Source organism: Petromyzon marinus, unplaced genomic scaffold, assembly GCF_048934315.1.
Source record: "Petromyzon marinus isolate PM22_M1 ecotype Great Lakes invasive population unplaced genomic scaffold, UKy_Petmar_22M1.pri1.0 PM_G_Scaffold_11, whole genome shotgun sequence".
NCBI classification, from domain to species: Eukaryota; Metazoa; Chordata; class Hyperoartia; order Petromyzontiformes; family Petromyzontidae; genus Petromyzon; species Petromyzon marinus.
The window spans coordinates 1,524,304-1,552,002 of NW_027422662.1; the positions used below are offsets into that span (position 1 = coordinate 1,524,304).

The following is a 27,699-nucleotide window of genomic DNA, read 5'->3' on the forward strand; positions in this document are numbered from 1 at the left end:
TGACCGGAACAATTAGGTGGATTGCACGGATGGAATGCAAGTGGTTTCCCAGTAAAAGTGGAACATCTGGACCAGCGCAAGGGGTGAACGTTCGGCCAACGTTGGCCAAACGGTTTACTGGGCGATTCTAACGTTCACTATTTGCCACACGTGTTGCGAGCATACGGAATCGAGGATTCTGATCCGCTGCGTCGTTACTACGACCGATAAAAACACCGGTCCTGCAGTGGGTCACCATCGATGATGAAACTCGCATTTGTATTGTTTCACACTTTTTTTCGTTCTCGTCTCTACGGTTTTCGTTCACTCAACTTGGCCCGACTGCGATGCGTACGGTGTCGCTCGGACGTCGTTTGCATCACTTGTAAATAACAAATTCCCAAATGCACGATTAGATGCGAACGTTTGTGGGTGTAGGAATCGTTTGTTTACGGTCTATGCATCGCTACACGCCTAGTATTTGTGTATGCACACCCATACTTGTGTGTACAGATACGCTTATGCATGTAAAATACTATGGGTGATTTTCTGATTTAAAAAAAATTACTTGCTTGCATTTGTAACAATTATGGATCTTCTTATGGATTTTTGACCACTTACACGATGTCCTAATTTTTATGCGTTTTGGGGTTTTAACAAGTGATGTCATGTGGCAATTACCTCCTGTCAAGTGACACCACTCTTGGCGTGAAGGTGATGCCACCTGTTTGTGACATCACTTTTTCAGATCAATATAAAGATTATTTATTTATTTTGTCCCAAATTTTATGTCTCAGCCTGGATTGCGATATTTTTCAGATTAATCTGAAAATCTGGAACATCCCTAATAGTAATACATATACATCATAATTCTAACAGCATGCATTTAATGTCTCAATGTACACGTTTACTGTATAAGATTGTGAATGTACCTGTTACATGGGTGTCCACCAATCACTGAAGAAAATGGATTACAGTAGACTGCAGTCCTAGCTATGTTTATGAAATCACATAACCCATACACACTTGGTAATGTGAAGATTTCATCATCTGTGTCTCATGCCCTCCTCTCGACCGCCACATGTCGACCATCGCGTTGACACGCATCATATCGAGATTTAAAAGTCCCAGGTGTTTGCCAACATCACGTGCTTTTCTCGTGTGCTGCTATCGGCGACCACTCTAGAAAGATGGATGACCAACGGATGCAGTTATTTAGGAATTGGTGATTTTGCACAATGACCAAGGCGGAGACATTTTTGTGCACTCGGCACGCGCCTCTGTGCGTGCTGCCGACACGGATTCGCTCGAGGTTTTCGCAATCGTTAAATGCAAGCACGGTAAGGATTATTTTTGCTGCCAATATTTCAGCCAGGGGGACACGTTAAAGATCCCTTGGCGTAGTTCGCAAGAGTGGGACCACTGTGCGCTGGCGTCAGGGTCCACGTTTGGCGAAAATTACACCGCAAATTATCTCGATTGGATACATGGTGTTCATCACTCTCCCTACTGCCCATCCGAATGGCCCAGGTCAGTCTTCACATGAGACCATCCTGGTCTCTTGGGTTCTCATCTGCATGAACATAGCAAACTTGAAACTTGAACCGCACAGTTCAATTAGATGTATAATTACGATTATTTAATTATGGGTACATTCAAGGACAACACACCCTGTACAGGACAATGTGCTATACATACGAATATAATTATATGGGCCTAAGTAAGCAATGTCATATACCCATGCATGTGTTGCGTACACATACATGGGTATATGTTTGTACGTGTATTTACAGATGTATATATCTGCAAACATGTTCCTACGTTTATTATTAGTGGACTTACATATATATCTGTACATATGAATGCATGTGTCTATGTATGAATGTACACATGCATACATGCATGTATACATACATGCATGCATACACACATGACCTATGGGAAAAAAATGTATGTGTATGGAAATACGTATACGTGTCAATGTGCGCGCCATACAGACATATACCCATGCATGTGATGCGTACACATACATGGGTATATGTTTGTAAATGTATTTACAAATGTATAGATATGCTAACATGTTCCTATGTAAATTATTAGTGGACTTATATATTTATATCTGCACATATGAATGCATGTGTGTAGGTATGAATGTACACATGCATGTATACATCCATGCATACACACGTAACCTATGGAAAGCAAATGTACATGTGTATGGAAATATGTATAAATCCGCGTATGTACATATGCAACAAGGCAGTGGGTGACCAGTGCCTCCAGGTTGAGGAAACAACAGCTTCCACTTCAGGTTTGTTCAACCTCCGGTGACGTGAGATTGAGAGGCACGCGTACAGGCCTCGTGTCAATCCACTGCTGTATGAGGACGACCCCCACCCCACGTCGTGCTGCTCCGTTGGGGTCACGTGACCACAATTCACCGTGCCGGTCAGTGCGGGTTAAAGGCGGCCAAGAATGGACACGGGAGCATAGAAGCACAATACGACAATGGATTTTGTCTGTGACGGCCCTGTGCTTTCCCCGCCCGTCACTTGGCGCGTACAGGTGGATTCATTGAGAACTGGAACGTGAAAAAAAAGTCTGATGATGATGATGAAGCTCCTTTGCTAGGGACCAATTATACGGAGCAGTTTATCCCGGGAAGATATGTGCCCCTGTCCGGTTGGAGAAAGCGCCGATGTAACTGCTGCTCCGAATCTTATTCGTGCCTTCATCATGCTCGTTGATTAATCATGGAGGGACCCCTCTCTGTGGACTCCACAAATCTCCCACCTTCCTAAGTGCAAGTGATCGTCCAACCTTCAAACTTGCACCCATCAATGAGAACGCATCAACCCGGTACTCGGATCCCTCCACTGTGCTCTCAACCTAATTCCGACTCAACCGCAAGATGGAGGATCTTGAAGACGCCTTCAATGTCTTCAAGATCTTCCATGGGCTCTCAACGCTCCAACCTCTCCCCCCCCCCTCTAATCGCCTATAATATTATCTGCACACCAGCAACTAAGATCTCCCATCTTACTGCCCCCTGTTCAAGTCCAGACCAAAATCTTTCCTCGTCCTTCTTGTCTACGATCGTCGCAAGTCTCCGAAATGTTTCAAAGAAGAAAATGAATACTTTCCTGTTTTTGGGCGATTCCCAGCGATGCGGATTTAGACGGTCTCTCAATGCGCTTGGATCGTATTGCTGATGAAGCCAATGCCGTCGCATTCCAGTTACTCAACGAATCCACCGGACGCGCGCGCCATCGCCCGAGACTGGAAAACCCGAGGTGGCACTTGTGGCCTCCTCAACCTGAAGCCACGAAAAACCTCCCCTATGCATTAAGTGCCTGGCATGAGCAATTCACATTTTTCAGATTCCGTATTCAAAGATCGCACGTGTCCAAAACCAACGGCGCCACGATCAAGTTGAAACCGGTTCCTTGCGAAGCCTCGGGAGGTACCGGTGGGGCGAGTGGGAGGACGTGTCTCACGGTGGGCCCCCCCCCACCCCAAACTCCCCCTTCTCTCTCCTCGCCGTTCGCTCGATCTCCACCGCGGTTCTAGTTTCTGTACCGTGCCGCAACATCGGACCACAGCCTCTGCATGTCCTCCAGGCCCCTGGTCCAGAGCTCGTGTAGCTTCACCCAGCCGGTGCGCGCCGTTATCAGCAGGTAGTCGGCGTTCTGCGGGTATCGCAGGATCGTGTAGCGGGCCATGACCAGCGACTGGCAGAACCTGCGGGGAAAAGTAGACCATATTGTTGTTGTCGCCGTTGCTGTCGTGACGGTTAATATCGTTTGTTATTCAAGAGGGTTTTTGCTGCCGACTTGTTGATCGACTGGGATTTTAGTGTCCCCACCTCTGCTCTCACCTGCACGCCACCAGGAAGTAAACGGCCCTCCTCTCGTCCTCGGTGAGGGCCTGCACGCTCTCGTAGCCGGCTAGGACGTGACCCCCGGCCTCCATCGCCTCTCCGCTCTCCACCATCATGTACATGATGGCCATGGCCAGGTCGTACACGTGGTAGCCGAACATCATCGAGTTGAGGTCCACAATGCCGGAGACGCGGTGCCGCGGCACTCCCTCCGCCGACTTGGGCCCCTGCTGCTGCTGCTGCTCGCTTCCCACGGCCACCTCCTGCACCAGGATGTTGTCGTCATTGAAGTCACCGTGGATTATGCCTGCGGCGAGGGGGAACGTCGAATTTGATTTCGTCCGTTGTCTTTTATTGTTGACCGTCCTCCCCTCGTCGCCGTCGTCATCGTTCGTGCCCGTGCCGTTTTTATTCCGGCCGCACGATTGGTGTTGCGCAAGCCGCGTGTGCGAGTCTAAGAACGGCCCCCGCAGAGTCTCAGTGAATCACCGACTTCTCCTGCCTTCAAAGGCACAGAATTACAATAACCCACCAGCGTCGTACAACCCTGCACGGGGGCGAGATATGGAGCGGTGTGTAGTGGTATGCACACCGCATCACGAGCCCTTGATTCCCGGCCATGGAGAACATCACTGATATCTGAACCAGTCCTGGGATCCTACCTACCTCCTCACCGACCAGCATGGTGAAGGTGGCAAAACAACCCCCATGACCCTACACAGCCTGGGAATGCCTTCGTCCAGATAGTGCATTTACAAAGGGCTGTACATTATTATTATGAGTATATGTGTAACAAAAACTGTTGAACACAATTTAGCATCCATTGAAAAATGATTTGGTAGAAATTACAATTATGATTTATATACAGTAGCGTCTGAATGTCATATCCCTGTCATTTGATTTCACCTGTGATCAGTGTCTGTGCGAGTGTCCCCCATTACATGCATGCCCTGTAATGCATCTGTGTATGCTGGGTAAAAGTAATCACGTAAAGCACATTGCAAAGAAAATGCTTGCCACAAATGAATCACAATACCTTGCTGATCTCGTCAAGCAGCATAAACCATCACGCGAATTCGGGTGATCCTCGCAGCGGCTTGTGGCTAACCATCGAACAAACAAAGACAGTCACCGCATCGCGCGCTTTCAGATGCACTTCTGCGGCCGTCTGAAAAGCTCTTCTTTCCGATATTAGGAAGGCACTGGAGCTATGCACTTTTAAACCTAGATTGAACACTAATTTATTTTTGAACTGATTTTTTGTGTTTAGTTTGTTGTCCTTCCCCCGCACCTCCGATTAGCACGGTTGGCTACGTACGGTGCGAAAGAAGTTCAACGTATACACGTACGCGGCACCCGTCGTGGCTTCAAGGCCTCGTCGGTGGCCTGAAGCGCCCCTCGCCCCCTGAGGCATGGAGCTACGTCCCGGGTGAAGCTGCGAGGCGAGCGTACATCTGGTAAACTTGTGCAGGTTGGGTTGGATCTCCTCGCGGAACTTGGCGATGACCTCCCTGACCAAACCCTGGTTGGGGTCGCCGTCCAGAGTGAAGAGGTAGGACTCGAGCAGGTGGGTGTTTGACAGGTTCCAGATGAAATCGTCTCGTTGCAGGGAGTGCAGGAACGGGTGCTCAAACTATGCAGATGTTTAAAAATGAAGGCGGTAAGATGACAAAAAATGCAATACGAGATTAACATCGCATTGGCCAGTTGAGTACATATGTAAGTTAAAGGCAGCAAAACGTCAAGCTAGCAAAGGATAGTCTTCGTTTCAAAAAAGATGTTCTCCTTGACTTATTATTTTCTCTTTGTTTTTTTTCGGTAAAGTCACGTAGGTAAAACTATAAAATAAAAGAATGAATGAAAAAACAACTACATTTTTTTCATCATCAGGTGTGAAAACCACAACAAGAATTTTTTTTTTTCAAATTTCCTTGTTGTGGTTTTCACACCTCATGACGATTGCTTGTGTTGCAGTCGAAACGTCGTGAGAATTTCATTGTTTTATATTTTTTATTATTTTATTGTTTCCCTTCTACGTGGTGGTGACTTTACCGAAAGCAACAAGAATATGAATCCCTGCAGTCTCACGTCACCTGTCAAGAGGCGCTCGTGCGCTCGTACCTGCTGCAGGGCTTGGTGGATGCTCGCTGCCAGCTTGCCCACCTGGTAGTACAGGCTGCCATCCGCCAGCACCCTGGACAGCGGCACGCCGGGCAGGTACGTGAGCAGCCGCACGTTGAACTCCTTCTCTCCTTCGCCGCAGTCTGAGAATTCACAGCAGGAGTCGCCACCGAGGTCAAGAGGTCACCATGGTTAGTGAAATCTCACCGTCGCTTCCTTTTGCTGGAACATAAAAAGCTGTTCGGAAGCTGATATCGGAACCTCCAAGGTCTGGCCAAAGTGTCAACTCACCACTTTGCGCCCTGTGTCCATTACCCACGTGCTATACTACACAGGGTCTCTTATGAATTGCTCAACTGATAGCCAAGGCTACTATTCTTTTTTTAGGAAATTAAGCGACAATTTGCTGCTCAGTATTAAATGGTTAATAACAATAATGAACGTGCTAAGTCCGATATATAACGCACATAAAATTCGTGTAGTCTTTAAAACGCCAATCTCTCAAGCAACTTGAATCGAGTATTTCTGTTCCCCCCCCCAAAAAATAGTAAATTGGAGTGATTTTTTCCTCATGACTTTCTTTCACGGTACTATTAACGCAGAAATTAATAACACGAACGCATTCCGAAATTCGCATTCCTATATAGCCTTGTTGTCTAAACCGCTGTAGCTAAATAAAGCATTTGAGAGGAATAATACCTCGCCACACCCATGCGTAAGGCATCCGCCAAAGTTGCAACGTGGCACGCAACCCTCACGCCTTAGCGCACGCTGGCCGGAACCGGGGGCAATTCGCCCAGGTTCGGGCCAGAATGGATACGTCAGCACCACGAGTCTAGCTGAATTCCCTGGGTTCAGCTTGAGCAAATTACTTAGGAGCAGGGTGAATGGGGGCCCCATCTGCATCAGGAGGCGACTTTTATCGCTCGTTCCATCACGTAAATATAAGGGTCAGCGGCATTCCGTGATCTTCGCATTCCAAACACGGCGTTGGGTGGCGATGTCAGCTCACGCGATGAACCCCAAGCCTGGGTTTAAAGGAGCGCTGCTAGCCCAGGCATTATAATCAGAATATGTACTTTTACTGGAGGAATCCGATGAGCTATGAAGCACTTTGCTTTACAAATGTTTAGCAGCCCAGTGTTGTCCCAACTACAGCCCGTGGGCCAAGCCCGAACCACCAAAATTAATTCATTCTGGTCTACAGGACAACTATCCCGCCACGCCTTACAAGAACTAATTAAGTACATGTCTCAGTCAGCAATACTCACTTGAAATTACACACGACAACCGTCGCCCCCGCGCCCTACCCCCAACTGAAAAGTTTGACAAGACCCTCCCGATACTCAGTGAGGCTCTGCTGTGAAAACAAGTGTAACGATGATGATTACAATAATAATATTAATAGAAGTGATGCGATGCAGGAGGTCGGAGTGGGTGTGGGGGAGAGATAAGCTCTGTATCGACATGTTTGCATTTCTCTAAATCTCTCCTCTTGCGGATAGATCTTTCTCCTATCTCTTCCATATAAATATATTTCTGATTAAATCTCTCTATGAATGAGTTAAATGATGACATCACCCTGCTGCTCTATTTAAGACCGGGAGCAAGTGAGGGCTTCACCATTCTGGCGAATTGCCCGATGATGCTGGATGTAATTACCAGCGAAACGTCGTACTCAAATATTGTAAATGTTGTGTATTCACTCATCACACCGGTGGGCTAAAGTAGTGAACTATTTTGTCTGTTGTCAACGTGACACATTTTTTACTGTTTGGCTGTGTCGGGTGGTGGAGGGTTACGACAAATTTATTAATAACGCGATCTCACCCAAAAACCTTTATCATGAATAAATCTCTCTCATATCTCTACATTATATTGCTTGTGACATCTCTCTCCCGTCTATGCTTGTTCATGTAATACATGGTTTTGGTTTGACGTGTTCCCCTTGTCAGCCAATCCGGAACTCGATGCAAAGAGTTTGACGTTTGCTTCTCTGTGCCATTAAAACGTCTCAGGGTCTCGTGGGAAGATAAGCAGAAACAAAAATTACGATTTAGGTTTCGTAAGTATGTTGAAATTCTTTCGCACCATACGTACGTAGCCAACCGTGCTCATCGGAGGTGTGGGGAGGTGGAACACACTGTGCAGTTGGCGAATGGCGGCGTCGGTGAACTGTACAAACATTATATCTACCAACCTGCAGGTCAGTAGATGAGAAAACAGCAAGTGTGCTTCTGATCTCTCACCACAGATGTTATCGTCTCGTCCGTGTGGCTTTGCTGTGAGCAGTCATTCCAGTTTCATCCCACACACCAAACATTGTTTTTTTTTATATACATGAAGAATTTACAAAATATCACAATGTGGACCTTGGGCCAGTACCAACAAGCAGTGCGTTACATCCACCAACCTCACAAAAACTAAAAAGTATGATCCTTTTACATCACTTATCGTCAGTGGAGTGCGACCCAGTATTATACCACCGCCTCATGCTCGGATATTGATCGTTGTCTTTGCAAGTATAAACCAATGCTGTGTTCGTATGATTACTATCAGCCTATTACTAAATCACCTGGAATGTGCCCTATCATAAGATCTGAAAGCTAAGCAGATTGAGCCTGGATTAGGGCTTCTACGGGTGACAATCGTGCATTAAACAGGCATCACAGGCTGCTGCGTGGTGCTACGTTGTGGGGGCCAGAGTTCAGTTGCAGCAAAATCAATTGTACTGCACTGTACATCTATTAAACTTGATTTGTCGCTTTCGTGACTGCAGGAATTACTCTTTGGTTTTTTCGGTAAAGTCACGTAGAAATAAGAAATAATAATAAAATTACATAATAGCATACGACGTTTCGATTGCAACGCAAGCAATCATCATCAGGCATAGAAGAGCTAAATTTAAGAGAGAGGAAACACAGAACCGCAGATATATATACAGACACCTAAGTAGAAGGGAGTTCACACAGAGACACAAAGAGAGACACAACGTACGGAGCACAGAGAGATAGGGTCTCTGTGCCGAGGCCTTAGCATGTAGGGGGAGACAAAGAGAGATGGAGACGCACATCAAGTAGAACAAGATTTAGTATTATGTACATCTCTTCTCCAATGTCTCTGCTCCCGGGACCCACGCAGGCGCAGCTCACCGATGCTCTCGAGCGACATGATCTTCCCGCTGATGTTGTCCACCACCTCCTGCATGGGAAGCCCCTCTCCCGCAGGAACCTCATCATAGCCATCTGCACCTCGAGCATCTGCGGCCGCTGGCTGTCCCACGTGTTGGTGACCTTGAGCACGAACTGGCGACCGTCGCGCGCCAGCACGCGGTAGTTCTGGTCGACGTAGCTCGCCAGCGGGCTCACCCCCGCCACGCTCACCCCGTAGAGGCGCTCCACCAGCTCCGCCGCGCGGGACTCGCTGAGGCACGGCTTCTCGTGCTCGCGGCCATCGTCCTGCGGCGCGGCTTGCATCGTCTTCAACGGACAAAACGAGGGCAATCAAAAAGCTTTTGGGTTTTGCGAGTGCACGTTGGCGTTCGCTCCATTCGTGCAGCGCAAGGCGCCTCCGATGAGCACGGTTGGCTACGTACGGTGCGAAACAAGCTCAGAGTACACACGAGGCTACACCCTGGAGGCGCTACGCTTCACGGACAGCCCACAGTAGTTGTCGCATTTACAGAGTTGTGCCGACACACGTGGCATACTACTTATTTAAATTACATCTCCGAGATCTTTAGCATCCGACTGTGAAGCAGACAGTGCGCAATATTTACAGTTCATACACCCACAGCGTTAACCGGGGCGGTCGTGGGACTCGTACCACAAACATCTGCAACGCGCTACCGCTTGGCCATGAAGTCAATCGATCGATCAGCGATCAATAAACACGTCTCTTTGCTCGCATCACATTTAATAGCAACACATTTCACCGAACAGAAAAGCACCACTTAAACATGTCAGATATAAGATTCGTAATAACAGAGAATTCTCCTTGTGTATTTCAGTGGAAATACAGCCAGTGCCTGATAAAGTAGCATTACTGTAACTGGAATTATAACAAGAACCATGGGTTTATGCAGCATTGGGGAGCTGCAGCTATGGCCCACCGAGTAAACACCTTGTCCCGTAAGCACAAAATCACGTGTTCAAATTCCACTGGATGTGTAATTGTGTGAATAATAATCAGGGCTTAATCTGTCACTGAATATTTTCCGGGTCGCTGGTGCGAAGTGGAGTGGGCAGCACAGCCCCGGTAGCCACGGCGATAGCGAAAGGTACACACGGGACGTGGTGTGCCGGGTGTCAGCAGGTTTTTCAGAGTCGCTGACACAGGGCAGCCCTGGCCGAAATTATCTCCATACATATGTAAAAGGCAAAGTTGTGATTATGTGTGTCTGTTAAAAATGTTTAGCGTACTTCCCGACATGCAACAAACTTGAAATTTGCCATGTGGGTACTTTCCAGACTGTACACCACGCAAAAAATATTAAAATACACTTTTGTGTTTTTTCTGGGGGGAGGAGGGGGGGGGGGAGCTCAATAATGCATTTTTTTGCACGGCAAGTGAGCTGTGACGTCAAATCTGTCACGTGATCCACGCATGTGGAAGCGTAACGAATTAGTGTAGTGGTTAGCGCACTGCGCTACGAACCCGGCAACCCGAGTTCAATTCCCGCTCACTGCCACCACCGGTGACGATTATTTCAACCGCTCCTGGGCCTCCCCTAGATCGACTCAGCCTAAAACGAGTAATTGCTGTGGTGTGTGAACATCGCCACTGGGGACACAAAGGCGGCCGGGCGTGGTGCTGTCACCCACCCCTTCGTCTGTATATATAAAAGGGAAATTTGTGATTATGTGTGTCTGTTCGAAATGTTTAGCATACTTCCCGACATGCAACAACTTTAAATTTCCCATGTGGGTAGCTTCCAGACTGTAAACAATGCAAAAAGTATAAAATATACTCTTTGGTTCTATTGGGTAAAGTCACGTAGGTGAAAATAAAATAACAAAAAATCACGACGTTTCGGCCACAACACAAGCGGCCTTCATCAGGTGAAGGGACGAGACTGTCTGGAGGACAGCGCTGGAGTGAGAGAAGCCACGCTTAGATCACGACCTTTAAGCTGTGTGAGAAGAAAAACACAAAGCGCCTTGACAAAGGAATTCGCATATAATTTAGCATTGAAATGGCTCATTGAAATAGCTAAGTTAAAGTATACACATCTGCAGAGGTACCCCTTGACAAAGGAATTAGCATAGAATTTAGCATTGAAATAGCTGAGTGATTAGCTTGTAACTGGTCACAGAAATAGCTATGTTAAAGTCAGAGCATATTTCACGTAAACAAAACGTGCCAATTAGTTACTGCTTCAGCACACTGGTGTATTGGATAGTAAACCCAGAACATTTACCATTAGAGTATGACGTTTCACTGATTATTACAACCAGCTTCATCAGGCGATTTGCCATAATTGTGAAGAAGTATTCCTGTTTCCGTCTTTGAAGTCAACTCAGCCTTAAATGAGTACTTGGTGCAGGGTGTGAACATCGCCACTTGGGAGACAAATGCGGCCGGGCGTGGTGTTTGGCCACCCACCCCATCGTGTGCTGGGCCGGCCTTCATAGGTGTTGGCTCCCAGCCATTGCCCCGAGTCTGTTGAGGCTATACGGGGGTCTTTGTCTTTGTGTGTGTGTATGAGATGCATGCGAGTGTGTGTGTGTATGAGATGCGTGTGTGTGTATGAGATGTGTGTGTGTGTATGAGATGCATGTGTGTATGAGATGTGTGTGTGTGTGTATGAGATGTGTGTGTGTGTATGAGATGCGTGTGTGTGTATGAGATGTGTGTGTGTATGAGATGTGTGTGTGTATGAGATGTGTGTGTGTGTATGAGATGCACTGCTGTATAATAATGAACTACTCACTACTGAGTACACAGACAGTCCCCACTGTGTTCACAGCTACCACCCCAGCGCACGCATAAACTCAACTCAGTCATTAAAAATGTTAAGTTATGTTTAGCAAACAATAGTCATTGCAACGTTATACTTGAATCTAATAACAAGTTTAAGGCACTGCTGTATAATAATGTACTACTCACTACTAACCACAGTCCCCACTGTGTTCACAGCTACCACCCCAACGCACACAAACTCAACACACACTCACACAGTGAGCTAACCACTGCACCACCGCTCCCCACACACACACAGTGTGCTAACCACTGCACCACCGCTCCCCACACTCACTCACACAGTGCACTAACCACTGCACCACCGCACCCCACACACACGCAGTGCGCTAACCACTGCACCACCGCTCCACACACACACAGTGTGCTAACCACTGCACCACCGCTCCCCACACACACGCAGTGTGCTAACCACTGCACCACCGCTCCCCACACTCACTCACAAAGTGCGCTAACCACTGTACCACCGCTCCCCACACACACGGTGCGCTAAACACTGCACCACCGCTCCCCACATACACACAGTGTGCTAACCACTGCACCACCGCTCCCCACACACACACAGTGCGTTAACCACTGCACCACCGCTCCCCACACACACACAGTGCGCTAACCACTGCACCACCGCTCCCCACACACACACAGTGCGCTAACCACTGCACCACCGCTCCCCACTACACACACAGTGCGCTAACCACTGCACCACCGCTCCCCACACACACACGGTGCGCTAACCACTGCACCACCGCTCCCCACACACACACAGTGCGCCAACCACTGCACCACCGCTCCCCACACACACACAGTGCGCTAACCACTGCACCACCGCTCCCCACTACACACACAGTGCGCTAACCACTGCACCACCGCTCTCCACTACACACACAGTGCGTTAACCACTGCACCACCGCTCCACACACACACAGTGCGCTAACCACTGCACCACCGCTCCCCACACACACACAGTGCGCTAACCACTGCACCACCGCTCCCCACGTCCACCACAACCTGGCACCCGATGTCGATCGGCTCGGCTCACCGTGGCTGCTGCACCACGTGACGAGGCTGCTGCACCACGTGACGAGGCTGCTTCACCACGTGACGAGGTGCAGGACGAAGAGTTCCGCATCCCCATTCACTCCACGCCAAGTCACCTGCAGAGAAAATCGATTTAAATTTCGATTAACTATACTCGTGCCGATTCCTAATGGGATAACATTAGGAATCGATTATAGTAGAGTTACGGATGTATGAGTCGATTTCCTTTGGGATAACATTGGAATCGATTAATTGTGGCTTAGGCTAAAAAAAATCGATTTGTATTGGGATAACATGGGAATCAACAGTGGTCTAAAATGAACCTTCATTAATCGATTCCGACTGTGTAGACGTGGGAATCGACCACGTTAGACGATCACGTGTGTGGGCGTGGTCTCTCAACGTCAATCAACCAGGTAGGGCGTTGACTGGTGGGGAGTTTGGGATCTGATTGATTGATTGCTTCTGTGGACAGGTGTCTTTTATACAGGTGTAGGGGTGCTATGGGGAATAAACACATGGCACGGGAAGGTGTGGTTCACCCACACCTTGGTGGCTACAACAACGTCCGCTAAGGCTCCAGTGGGTATAAAGTGCGGGGAGCCAGGGAGCTCGGGGCAGAGTGTGGGGCCCGAGGCTGAAGCAACCAGTGAAGAAAGAAGGCCAGCTAGGTGAGACCCTGGAACTCCTGTGACCGCTGCCCTTTTCAGGGCCGGCACAGCAAGCCAGTGGTGCGGCCCCAGAGCCCCAGAGTCAGAGTCCTTCTAAGGGCCGGTCTGGTCGGCGGGGTGCCGAGATCTGTGCCTAACCAGGGCCGGATCTGATAGCCTCCCTTAGAGCCCTACCAGAAGGAACTGGGAGCCTAGAGCTTAGGCTAGAGAGCCTGGGGTGTGTTCCTGAGTTATACGGGTGGAGGGGCCGCTACCCCTTCTAGTGTAACCCTTGTTAAGGTTTAAATAAATAGTGCTGCTTCTATTCTGCCGTGTCCTGGAACCCACTACAACTGGTGTCAGAAGTAGTCTTAAAATGAACACAAGGAGTACAAACCGATCACAGGCACCCCAGGAGGAGGACGGCTCGCCTGGGATTGCGCCAGAGGCCGCGGCCGACGATCCTGGGATGCCCCAGACGCCCCAACAGCAGCCGCCGCTGGAGGAGTGGCCGCCGATGGAGGACGGGTTGCAGGCAGCTCACTCTCGACTGGCTGAGCTGCTGTATGCCGCGGCTTCCACGCTGGAGGAAATCAACCGCGCGGAGCTGCGGGCGCAAAGGCGGCAGAGAGACGAACGCCGTTCAACGGCCATTCCCGCCGAAACACAGCCACCAGATTTCGGATTTGCCGCCATGACAGTGTCCGCCACGGCGATTGGAGGGTCGCAGCTCGACGTGGACGCTGTGGGCCAATCAGCGGTGGTGACGTCATCACCAACGGACGCCCGCTGTCAGGACCAAAAGGCGGGCGCATCGTCATCACCTGCGCGACCGCCGATGGGTGTCCCCAGCCCCTCCAACACCGGCGGGGAGGCCGGAGATGGCGCGCGGCACCTCTCAGAGACGAAGCCATCATTTCAACAACGCCTGCCGGTGTTGAAGGAGTTCGTTTCAGACGGCGGCGACTGGGGGGGCCTTTCAACGCCGCTTTCTCGCTCATCAAGAGATGGCCGGCTGGATGGACAACGAGACGTTGAGTGCGCTACCGGCCATGCTGGACGATGACGCCCTTGCTACGCTCATCACAGCTCCCAGATCAACGCGATCTACGCTACAGTCGGCGCTCCAGGTCCTCACCATAGCCTACGGGCCATCGTCGGACTGCCGCAAACTCTTCCACGAGCGGTGCAGGGGCCAAAAGGAGCCACCGCTGGCGTATCGCACGGCTCTCCTGGCCCTCGCAAAAGCGGCTTTCCCGCGGATGGACGGCGAAGGGGTGGACGCGATGGTGACGGAGACGCTCCTGGCGTTGGCCCAGGAGCTACAGATCGTCATCGTCGCAGAGGACGACGCGGACATGTGCTACTTGCGGGCAGCAAGACACATCCACGCGCACCTGATAGCGCAGCGTCGATCACCTCTCGTCCCCAAGGGCGCAGCTGCGGTGTGCGCTGGGACGCCGACCATCCCCCCCTCCGAGGAGGTCTTCGCGGCGGGTCGCCCGGTGGAGTGGAGATCCGGAGGGAGGCCGGCTGGGACAACACTGGATCGCCAGGAGCACCCCAAGGTGCTCATCACGTGCTACAACTGTGGCCGCAAGGGCCACGTGGCTGCGGAATGCCAGGCGCCTCGTCAACGACAGCCGGGACGGTCGGACGGCGCTCCAGCCTACAGGCCTCCGCATCGCAACCCGGCAAGTCGCGGCACCCCACATGCTCAGCCTGTGCACACACCTGTCCCCACCTCGCGCGTTTCGGTGTACGGGCCTCGGGGTACGCCCATTGGTTAGTTGGGTGGCGGCGGGGTCGAGAGGGTGCTCGGGCCAGGGCAGTGGACGGAATTGGCCCACCGCATTGTTGCTGCGTTGGCAGGCTCGTCCGTGGTCGCGGGTCGCATTGACGGGGTCGAGGTGCGTATCCTCGTCGATACGGGAGCTTCGGCGACCATTGTGTCAGACTTGATTTATAATATTCTTCCCGTTCAAAGCCGCCCCTTGCTCCCAGTCACCGTTCCGTGTTACGCAGCGAACGGGGGTTCGCTGGGTATCATAGGCCAAATTCGAGCACAAATTTGCATTGGCGATATCAAACTCTCCGGGCCGATATTAGTCTCGTCCTCGCTGGCGGTTCCGTGCTTGTTGGGGACGGACTTTTTGGGCAAAATGCCGATTAAAATTCTAATTGATCAGGGTTGCATCGAGCTTCCCTCGGGCCAACGGGTAACATTCCTGCCTTCCCCTGTCACCTCAAGGGCAGCGTGCGCGTCGATACAAGCGTTCGTCACTCGGACGGTGCGTGTACCTCCCGGGGCGCAAATGCTCGTGCCCCTTCGCTTGCGTCGGCCTTTCGTGCCTGGTGTTCTGGACCAGGGAATTCTATTAGGGCCCTCGAGGGCTGGGGAAAACGGGCTGGATCTGGTGGCCGCTTAAACGCTCGTTAAGGGGAGCGATGACCCGTTTATCCTCGTCCTTAACGTTGGCGTACAGACGGCCGTCGTTCCTCAGGGAACTGTGCTCACGCACGCGACGCCGGTCCCCGTGGTAGACACGGTTATGGGTAATGTGGGGACCGATCCTCTGGCTCAACCGCATTCTGAGGGGGACGATAGTTGGATGGACGCACTATGTTCGGGCACAAGTGATCTGTCCGACTCCCAGCGTGCCGGCCTACGCACCCTTCTGACGGAATTTTCCGATGTCTTTAGTAAACACAAATATGACATTGGGTGCACGAAATTGTTGCATCACCACATTGACACGGGTGACAATGCCCCGGTACGCCAGAATCCTTTTCGGTTAAGTCCGGCCGAAAAAGATCATGTCAAATCGGCAGTGGATGACATGCTGGCTGCAGACATTATAGCCCCTTCCACCAGTCCATGGGGAGCACCCATAGTGCTTGTCAAAAAGCGCGATGGGTCCTTGTGATTCTGTGTGGATTTTCGCCGCCTTAATAAGATCTCCGTGGCCGACGCGTATCCACTTCCCCGGATGGACGAATCTCTGGATGCTCTGGCTGGCGCACGTTTTTTTTCTACGTTGGACTTGTTATCCGGATTCTGGCAACTCCCATTGGATGATGAGTCCAAGCCAAAGACTGCGTTTCGCACACCACATGGCCTATTCCAATTTAACTGGTTACCTATGGGATTACACTCCGCTCCGGGGACATTTCAGCGCCTTATGGAACTGGTTTTGGCTGGCTTACAGTGGAACGTCTGTTTGATCTATCTGGATGACGTCATCGTGTTCAACAAGACATTTGACGAACACCTTTTGCGCTTGCGCGCCGTGTTCCTCAAAATGCGTGCTGCGAATTTGAAATTTAAGCCACAAAAGTGCCACCTGCTACGGGAATCCGTACGCTATTTGGGGCACATCGTCAGCCGCTCGGGCATATCCACCGATCCCGCAAAGACGCAGTGTGTCAGCTCCTGGCCAACCCCCACCTCGGTGGCTGAGGTCAGGAGTTTCATTGAATTTGCGTCTTATTACCGGCGGTTCGTCGCGGATTTTGCGACCATTGCTAAGCCCTTACACGCTCTGACGGCGAAGGGAGTGAAATTTCACTGGGGCCAGGAGGAGGAGGTCGCTTTTTGTTCCCTTCGCGACGCTCTCGTGCGGGCCCCTCCATTGAGCTACCCCGATTTTTCGGAACCCTTCCTGCTCGATACAGACGCCAGCAATACGGGCATTGGGGGTGTGCTCTCACAGGTGATCTGTAGTGTGGAACGCGTCGTGGCTTATGGCAGTAGGGTTTTGTCTCCGGTGGAACAGAGATACTGCGTCACGCGTCGGGAACTCTTGGCTATTGTATTTTTTATGCAACAGTATCGCCCATACCTGTACGGTCGGCATTTCACTGTCCGTACGGACCATGCGGCATTACAATATGCCTTGCGGGTGACGCAGCCTTCGGGGCAATTGTCCCGATGGCTCGAAATCCTTCAGGATTATGATTTCACGACCACATATCGGAAGGGTGCTCGGCACACTAATGCGGATGCGCTGTCTCGCCTGCCGCCCGCCTCAGATTGCGCTTGTCTCAGGGGATCGGGGCGTTGTAAGCCGCAAGAGGATAGCTCCCCCTTAGATATCCCGGTTCTCGCTGCTGCCACTGAGGACCCCTTGCCTGAGGGTCCTGTCGGGGAGGGAGGTGCGGACTCCTTGCTGGGGTTGTCCATTGCGGAATGGGGGCGCCTCCAGATGGAGGACGCATCCCTCCTCGCGTTGCGTCGTCGCGCAGGGGGTTCCGTGCGGGGGGTCGCGGGGATTGATTCGTACGGGCTGCTCCAGGGGCTCCTAATGCATTGGGATGGGAGGGCCTGCCGTCACAGGCTTGTGGTGCCATCCGCTTTGCGGGGTAAGGCCGTTTGGACCGCACACGAGCGGCTTTTGCACCTGGAGACCCACAAGACCCTTGCCGTGCTCCAGCTGGATTTCTTCTGGCCGGGTATGGCAAGGGATGTGGATGACCTCCTGGGTGCATGCACTCAGTGCGCCCAACGAAAACCACCAGCGAAAGGCGCCTGCCCACCGCTACAATCTATCACTGTCTCTCGGGTTAACGAACTCGTCACACTCGATATATTGGGGCCCATCCCTGCGACCCCTAGGGGTAACAAGTACCTGCAGGTTGGCGTGGAATATTTCACCCGATGGCCTATGGCATGGCCTCTCGCTAACCAGTCAGCAGCAGCCGTTGCCGAGGCCTTTGTCCAGGGCTATGTCCTCGACAAGGGTGCTCCCGAACGGCTGCTGACTGACCAAGGGAAGAACTTCTCTGGCATCCTTCTGCACGAGGTGTGTGCGTTTCTTGGTACGAAAAAGATTCGCACTTCCCCCTATCACCCACAAACCGATGGCATGGTGGAGCGGCTGCATAGGATGCTTACATCTATGTTGTGTCACCAGGTGTGTGACTCCCAAACCGATTGGGACCTTCACATTCCGGGGGTTTTGGCCGCCTATAGAATGGCTCCTCACGCGGCAACCGGCTTCTCGCCGTTCTTTTTGATGTACGGTCGCGACGTTGACCCACCAATTGCAACTCAGCTCCGCGTCTCAGAAACCAGCAGAAAATCTAAATTGGCCGACCACGTTAAATTTAATATCCTGAGGTTGACCGAGGCGCGGGAGGCAGTGGCCCAAAACTCTTCCTCTCGGCAGAAGGCCAACGAGAGGTTGCGATCGCGCCAATCACGCACACATGCGTGGAAACCAGGCGATCAAGCCTGGCTGCACTGCCCTCAGGTGCCGTTGGCGACCTCGGCGAAATTGTTGCGGCCTTGGAGGGGCCCTGTGGTTATTGTGAAGGTTATGCGGCCGCAGTGCGTTCGTATCCAGTGGGGGAAACACCGCTGGTACGTACACCCCTCGCGTCTGAAGCCGTTTGTGGTGCCGCGCGTCCCTCCACCACATTACACGGGCCGAGCATGTGATGTGTCCGCTGACTCCCGGACGGCGTCTTCGTCACCTGCCCTTGATGCTTCGCTAACTGTTCCACCTTCAGGCGCCTCAAGAATGACGGCTTCCAGCGCGCCTGCGCCACCCGGTGGGGACGGAGTTTGCCCTTCCTGGGTGACGGAAGACGGTGCACCTGCACAGCCGGTGCCCACTGCCGGGCCGACCCGACCCTCCCCCTACGATGGACCCGCAAAACGGACTCGTGCCAAAATGCGCCGCTTGTTGTAATAATGGTTCTTGTTACTCTTGTTGTTCACTGTTAAGTTTTCTTGCTGCGTTGATGGGGGGGTACAATGTATATGTGTATATAGTGTAATTTTGTATAGGTGGGTTGGGTTATTTATTGGGGTGTTCGTTCTTATGAGGCACGCACGGGTGGGGGTTTGTTGTGTTTATTGTTCGAGTATTGTTGCAGCCGGGACGGCTGCGGGTTACACGGGAGGGGGTGATGTAGGGGTGCTATGGGGAATAAACACATGGCACGGGAAGGTGTGGTTCACCCACACCTTGGTGGCTACAACAACGTCCGCTAAGGCTCCAGTGGGTATAATGTGCGGGGAGCCAGGGAGCTCGGGGCAGAGTGTGGGGCCCGAGGCTGAAGCAACCAGTGAAGAAAGAAGGCCAGCTAGGTGAGACCCTGGAACTTCTGTGACCGCTGCCCTTTTCAGGGCCGGCACAGCAAGCCAGTGGTGCAGCCCCAGAGCCCCAGAGTCAGAGTCCTTCTAAGGGCCGGTCTGGTCGGCGGGGTGCCGAGATCTGTGCCTAACCAGGGCCGGATCTGATAGCCTCCCTTAGAGCCCTACCAGGAGGAACTGGGAGCCTAGAGCTTAGGCTAGAGAGCCTGGGGTGTGTTCCTGAGTTATACGGGTGGAGGGGCCGCTACCCCTTATAGTGTAACCCTTGTTAAGGTTTAAATAAATAGTGCTGCTTCTATTCTGCCGTCTCCGTGTCCTGGAACCCACTACACAGGTAACGAGCTGAGATTAGGAGCACTCCCTTTAAGAGTGTGCTCCTAATCTCAGCTCGTTACCTGTATAAAAGACACCTGGGAGCCAGAAATCTTTCTGATTGAGAGGGGGTCAAATACGTATTTCCCTCATTAAAATGCAAATCAACTTATAGCATTTTTGACATGCATTTTTCTGGATTTTGTTGTTGTTATTCTATCTCTTACTGTTCAAATAAACCTACCATTAAAATTATATTTCTTAAAATTATATTTCTTTGTCAGTGGGCAAACGTACAAAATCAGCAGGGGATCAAATACTTTTTTTCCCTCACTGTAAACCCCAATGATCCGATCGAAATGAGGGATCTTGATCGGATCATTGGGGGGCCACGTGCCACCACTACCCCCCCCCCCAAACAGTCATGAGCAGCACCTCCCCACACGCCCTGCCACCGAGAAAAATGTTTCACGTAAGAGAGTGAAACTGATATTTTCATTCTCAGCTGGAATTTAGCCAAATGCAATACGCTTGAGAAACCTGGTTTAAAATCACAAGCAAGTTGCCTGAATTTCAAACCCATGGTCTCAGCGGTACAGCTCGGTGCTCTTGGCAGGCTGAGCCAACCGGTCACTTCATCGCAAGCAACCGGAAGCATCAAGGTTGTCAATGCCGTGCGCGTCGTCCTAATGGGGAGCGGCAGTGTGGTGGCTTGCAACGCTGTGTTGCGAACCCAGTGAACAGAGTTCAATTCCTCCCCACTCACAACCAATAACGGTGCCGAATATTTAAACCGCTTTCCATGGGTCGGCATAGCTTTAAATGAGTACCTGGTGCAGTGTGATCGTGGTGGTGGTTGTGATGGTGGTGATGATCATGGTTGTGATGATGGTTGTGGTGATGGTGTCTCTATTGGTCTCTGTGAGTCCCTGAGCCTCTATGGGTGTCTACGAGTCTCAGTCACTCTGGGTCTATATGGGTCTCTATGAGTCTCTACGGGTCTCTACGGGTCTCTGTGTGTCCCTGTGGGTCTCTGTGAGTGTCTGTGTGTCTGTTGGTCTCTGTATGTCTCTGTGGGTGTCTTTGGGTCTCTGTGTGTCTCTGTCGGTCTCTGTGAGTCTCTGTGGGTCTCTGTGTGTCTCTGTCGGTCTCTGTGTGTCCCTGTGGGTCTCTGGTGGCCGGGCCTGCTGTTGGCCACGCACTGCTCGTGTGCTGTGCCAGCCTTCATAGACGCTGCTACTCGCCAACAGCAATTGCCTCAACAGTCTGTTATTTCAAGTTTCATTTCAAGTTTTCATGTATTAGGTATAGCCCTGTGACATGGGAATCAAGTGGTCACCCACCTAAGTTCATTATAAATGTGGGAGCGTTATACGCATTAGTTCGCTATCACGACATACAGTACCCTGGTGTCTACAAACTAAGTTGCCTCTGTGGTAGTAGTTACATTGGAGAAACCAAACGCCATGTCTCGGACCGCATTCGTGAACACAAAGCAGACCTTAAACACAGTAGGACCAACACCTCGGCCATGGCAGATCACTGTTATAATTCAGTAGGCTCACATGACATTGAATTCTCCAAGACAGAGGTTCTTTGCAATCCATCTGGCTACCATGAGAGATTTGTTCATGAGGCTATCCACATATACAAACACAGAGACAATTTAAACCGAGAAGATGGACTCTGGCTTAGCAATCATTGGAAGGATTTGATAAACCATTTCAAGTCTTAATTGATTATTCACGCTTACGGTGGCTTTCAGACAGCATAAATTAATTTTTCGTCTCCCCCCTCCTCTTTTCAGAACATAGATGGACTCTTGATTTAAAGCTTTCGTGACTGCAGTAATTCATATTCTTAGCTCTTTCGGTAAAGTAACGTTGAAGGGAAACAATAAAATATATATAAAACACAATATATATTTTATTGTTTCCCTTCAATGTGACTTTACCGAAAGCGCTAAGAATATGAATTACTGCAGTAAGGAAAGCTTTAAATCAAAACATCAACAGGCTGATGTGCCACATCTCCTCCTTCAAGAAGTCTCACAGCCCTGCGATGTTGTGTCCACACAACCCAAACTACGGAGTGCCTGGTGGTAAACCGCTGTGCTGTAGCCTGCGCCCCTCCAGTGGAGGAGGAACAGTAAAACCTCGCTGATGCTCTCCTGAAGCACTCCTGTGCGCAACAATCATTTAGACTAGTTGCACGTGCATCGATTGTAAAACCCCGTTCCGTTTCAGGTGGGGACAGTTGGTGCCGTGTGCTCGTTTCACGTCGGGGTGCCACTAAAGGCGCAGGTCCCACTTCTGAGTGATCGGTTACGCGACTCTCTTTTGCACGCAACACAATCTCTTGTGATTCTATTTAATTATTTAAATATTTCGTGACTGCAGCGATTCATATTATTTGTTCTTTCGGTAAAGTCACCACGTAGAAGGGAAACAATAAAATAATAAAAACATAAAACAATAAAATTCTTAAGACGTTTCGACCGCAACACAAGCAATCACCGTCAGGTGTGAAAACCACAGCAAGAACATTTAACTCGTAATCTCGTAGTCACTTACATGTTAATATCGCCTGATGATGTCACTTACATGTTAATATCGCCTGATGATGTCACTTCCCTCTTAATGTCGCCTGACGATGTCACTTCCCTCTTAATGTCACCTGATGATGTCACTTCCCTCTTAATATCGCCTGATGATGTCACTTCCCTTTTAATGTCGCCTGATGATGTCACTTCCTTCTTAATGTCACCTGATGATGTCACTTCCCTCTTAATGTCGCCTGATGATGTCACTTCCCTTTTAATGTCGCCTGATGATGTCACTTCCCTTTTAATGTCGCTTGATGATGTCACTTCACTCTTAATGTCGCCTGATGATGTCACTTCCTTCTTAATGTCACCTGTTGAAGATGTCACTTCCCTGTTAATATCGCCTGATGATGTCACTTCCCTTTTAATGTCGCCTGATGATGTCACTTCTCTTTTAATGTCACCTGATGTCACTTCCCTGTTAACGTCGCCTGATGATGTCACTTCCCTTTTAATGTCGCCTGATGATGTCACTTCCCTGTTAATGTCGCCTGATGATGTCACTTCCTTCTTAATGTCGCCTGATGATGTCACTTCCCTTTTAATGTCGCTTGATGATGTCACTTCCCTTTTAATGTCGCCTGATGTCACTTCCCTGTTAATATCGCCTGATGATGTAACTTCCCTTTTAATGTCGCCTGAAAATGTCACTTCCCTTTTAATGTCGCCTGATGATGTCACTTTACTCTTAATGTCGCCTGACGATGTCACTTCCTTCTTAATGTCACCTGATAATGTCACTTCCTGCTTAATGTCGCCATGAGCAGCAGCATCAGTGAGTGTGGCACTGAAGAGAGAACCCCGTGGGTGAGGCTGATGGAGCGCCGCGTGATGCTGCTGCTGCTGCTGGCGGTGGCGGCGGTGGCGCTGATTACAGAGCAACAGTCTCAGGTAACGGGGGTCCCCCCCCCTCTCATTCACCGCTCTGGGGCCCCTCTCATTCACCCCCCTGGGGTCCCGTCTCATTCACCCCCTGGCGTCCCCTCTCATTCACCCCCCAGGGTCCCCTCTCATTCACCCCCCTGGGGTCCCCTCTCATTCACCCCCCTGGGTCCCCACCCCCTCTCATTCACCCCCCTGGGGTCCCCTCTCATTCACCCCCTGGGGTCCCCTCTCATTCACCCCCTGGGGTCCCCTCTCATTCACCCCCCTGGGGTCCCCTCTCATTCACCCCCTGGGGTCCCCTCTCATTCACCCCCCTGGGGTCCCCTCTCATTCACCCCCTGGGGTCCCCTCTCATTCACCCCCTGGGGTCCCCTCTCATTCACCCCCCTGGGGTCCCCTCTCATTCACCCCCTGGGGTCCCCTCTCATTCACCCCCCTGGGGTCCCCACCCCCTCTCATTCACCCCCTGGAGTCCCCTCTCATTCACCCCCCTGGGGTCCCCTCTCATTCACCCCCCTGGGGTCCGCACCCCCTCTCATTCACCCCCTGGGTTCCCCCTCTCATTCACCCCCTGGGGCCCCCCTCTCATTCACCCCCCTGTGCCCCCCCCCTCTCTCTCGGTGGTGGTGGTGTTTGGGGAGTTTGTCTCCCGCTCGCGACTCAACCCACACCCAGTGACGGCCGTTATCTGAACCGGTCCTGGGCCTCCCCCAGTTCGACTCAGCCGCAAATAAGTAGCCGGTGTAGCGGTGTAGTAGAGCGGTGCACATCGCTAGCACTGGGGGAGACAAAGGCGGCCGGGCCTGGTGCTGGCCACCCGCCCCCTCGTGTGCCACAGTGCCGGTAGCCTTCATAGGTGCTGCTACTCGCTAACAGCACTTAACAGCACTTGCCCCTGTCGCACCTCAAGGTGTACAGGGAATGGCTCTGACTCCCGGCCACGTAGTTTACCCGGGCCCGCTCACCATCATGAAGGTCCTTAATGATCGTGAGCAGAGGGTCAGGTACTCCAAAAGCACGAAGAACGACCCAGAGCCCAGGCCTACTGATGGTATCATAGGCCTTGACCAGGTCAATAAAGCAGAAATGTAGGTCTTGTTGGAATTCCCTACATCTCTGCTGTAGCAGACGGACAGAAAATATGGCATCTGTGCAGGACCGCCCTTTCCTGAAGCCGCATTGGGGCTCCGCAAGCCTCTCCTCAGCGTGCCTGGCAAGGCGATGCTGAATAATCCTTGCCAGGACCTTTCCCGGCACACTGAGGATTGAGATGCCCCTGTAGTTGTTACAGTCTGTGCGGTCCCCCTTCTTAAAGAGGGGGACCACCAGGGAATCCTTCCAATCCTGCGGAACCCGTCCAGTGGTCCAGACTGTTGTTATGATGTCATATAGGGCAGTCTGTGCACAAACGCCACCCTCCCTCAGCATTTCACTTGGGAGATCATCTCTGCCTGCTGCCTTTACTGGTCTCAGACTCCGGATCGCCCTCAGTACTTCCTCAACAGATGGCACCTCAGCCAGCCACTCACAGGGGGTGACTTCTTCCAATATTTGAGGCACCGCAGCCTTAGCAGGGTCATCCTCACTTTGTGCCACGATGTTTTCCTGGCTGAGGTATTTTCCCTCCCCCAGGACCTCACAGAAATGCTCAGCAAATCTGCAAACCTGTTCCTGGGGGTCGGAGATTGGATCACCGTTTTTTCCCCTAATGATGGTAATAGGTGTGGTGCTGCAGGTTACTTTTTTGATGGAGTTAAATAGAGATTTGTGATCACGGGCCACTGAGGCAGACTCCATCTCCTCAGCAACCCGCGACCACCACCCATCCTTGCAGCGCCTCACGGCTCTCCGAACCTCCGAGCGAAGGCTGCGGTAAGCCTCATTCTCTGACGTGGGATTCTGTAGCCGATGACAGTGGGCCTGTCGCTTTTTCTCAACCATCCTGAACACCTCCTCTGTCAGCCAGGATCTCTGGGGAGGTCTGGACCGCGTACCCAAAGCAGCCATTGCAGCTGCATGAGTCACAGTCCTAAACCTCGCCCATTTACCCTCGATATCAGGAGGAGTCGGGAACGATGCCAATCCCAGCCGCAAGCGATGATGAAATTCTCGCTTGCAACTTTCATCAGATAACTGAGACCAGGCCACTTTAGGTCGGAATTGGGTCCTGGGTGTACACCCACCTCCGGAGTGGTAGAATGGCAGGCGCATCTTACAGATGACTAGTCGATGGTCAGAGGGCAGATCAGCTCCACGGTAGGTCCTGGTGTCAAGGACATGGGCTCGCATCCGCTCGTCCGTCACTATGTAGTCCAGCAGCTGTTCTTGCTTGGACCCGGCATGCATCCATGATGTTGTGTGGATGCGCCGATGCCGGAACAGCGTGTTGGTAATTACAAGCCCATGGGCTGCACAAAAATCTAGCAGCCTCCTACCGTTGCTATTGAGCTGATCTGGCCCATGCCCTCCACTCACTCCAGACCAGGTGCCAGTATCATGACCAACTCGGGCATTAAAGTCACAGACACAACAGACACAACACACACAGAGACACACACACAGAGACACACAACACACACAGACACACACACACTGAGACACGCACAGAGAGACAGACATAACACAAATGTCTCCCCGTGTAGTCTCCCTGACGGGCTGCGCGAGGCTTACAGACACACACACACAGACACACACACAGAGACACACACACAGACACAACACACACACACAGACACACACACAGAGACACACACAGAGACTCACACAGATACACACACAGACACAGAGACACACACACAGAGACACACACACACAGAGACACACACACAGAGACACACACAGACAGACACAACACAAATGTCTCCCCGTGTAGTCTCCCTGACGGGCTGCGTGAGGCTTACACACACAGAGACACACACACAGAGACACACACAGAGACACACACACAGAGACACACACACAGAGACACACACACACAGAGACACACACACACAGAGACTCACACAGATACACACAGACACACACACAGACACAACACACACAGACAGACACAACACAAATGTCTCCCCGTGTAGTCTCCCTGACGGGCTGCGTGAGGCTTACAGAGACACACAGAGAGACACACACAGAGACACACACACAGAGACACACACACACAGACACACACACAGAGACACACACACACAGAGACACACACAGAGACACACACACAGAGACACACACAGAGACACACACAGAGACACACACACACAGAGACACACACAGAGACACACACAGAGACACACACAGAGACACACAGACACACACACAGAGACACACACACAGAGACACACACACAGACACACACACAGAGACACAACACAGAGACACACACACCCACACACAGAGACACACACACAGAGACACACACAGAGACACACACACAGAGACACACACAGAGACACACACACACAGAGACACACACAGAGACACACACAGAGACACAGACACAACACAAATGTCTCCCCGTGTAGTCTCCCTGACGGGCTGCGTGAGGCTGACAGAGCCCGCGCGTCTTTGTGGGCCTCAGGCTGTGAGGGCGAGAGGTCGGCTCCACTCTCTCACTCACCGCCCTCGTTGTTGTGTCGCCCGCTCTCGTTCACGTTTTTGTTTTATTATAGTCGTAGTAGTTGTTGATATTACAGTATTAGTTATTATAGCAGTTCATGTTTTTACTATTGTAATTGTTTATATTATTGCTGTTGTAAGTTGTTGATGTTATTATTAGTGTTATAGTTATGATTGTAGATGTTGTTATTATAGTAGTAGTTATACTTACGATTATAGATGTTGTGGTGATGGTGGTGCTGGTTGTTAGTCTCCTCAGAACACACAGCCGCCTTCTCCCGCCAAAACGCGACTCTTCGGTGGTGGAGGGAGAGGGTCGTGGGCGAAACCAACGCGAGCAGCGGGCGATGGAGGGGTGAATGCCACCGGCGAACTTAAATTGTTTTAATTTAGGGGGGTACACAGCAAACTCCACCTTTCACTAACGCCAGTGAGCCCCTCTTGCTTCTTGTCGCTATGGATGAAATAATTAAACATCAAACAAATTCGCTACATTTATTCAGCGCGTCTTGAGTTTTGATGCTTTTCATCCCCCTCTTCCGGG

At 51.2% G+C, this 27,699-nt stretch overlaps 1 protein-coding gene across 3 annotated transcripts; it reads right to left on the reverse strand.

Annotated features, from left to right (window-relative positions):
* Positions 1-961: 961 nt before the first annotated feature.
* LOC142908920 (hydroxylysine kinase-like) lies at positions 962-27,699 on the reverse strand. Of its 3 annotated transcripts, XM_076059583.1 has the most exons (8): positions 27,367-27,699; positions 23,393-23,531; positions 12,999-13,113; positions 9,133-9,459; positions 5,981-6,123; positions 5,312-5,492; positions 3,857-4,166; positions 962-3,720 (listed from the first exon to the last, which is right to left on the reverse strand). In XM_076059583.1, the coding sequence occupies exons 4-8, from the start codon at positions 9,185-9,187 to the stop codon at positions 3,546-3,548; spliced, it is 864 nt and encodes a 287-aa protein (XP_075915698.1). In that variant the 5' UTR covers positions 9,188-9,459; positions 12,999-13,113; positions 23,393-23,531; positions 27,367-27,699; the 3' UTR covers positions 962-3,545. The 3 variants fall into 3 exon arrangements, with proteins under 3 accessions (XP_075915698.1, XP_075915697.1, XP_075915699.1); XM_076059582.1 differs by lacking the exon at positions 23,393-23,531; XM_076059584.1 differs by lacking the exons at positions 12,999-13,113; positions 23,393-23,531.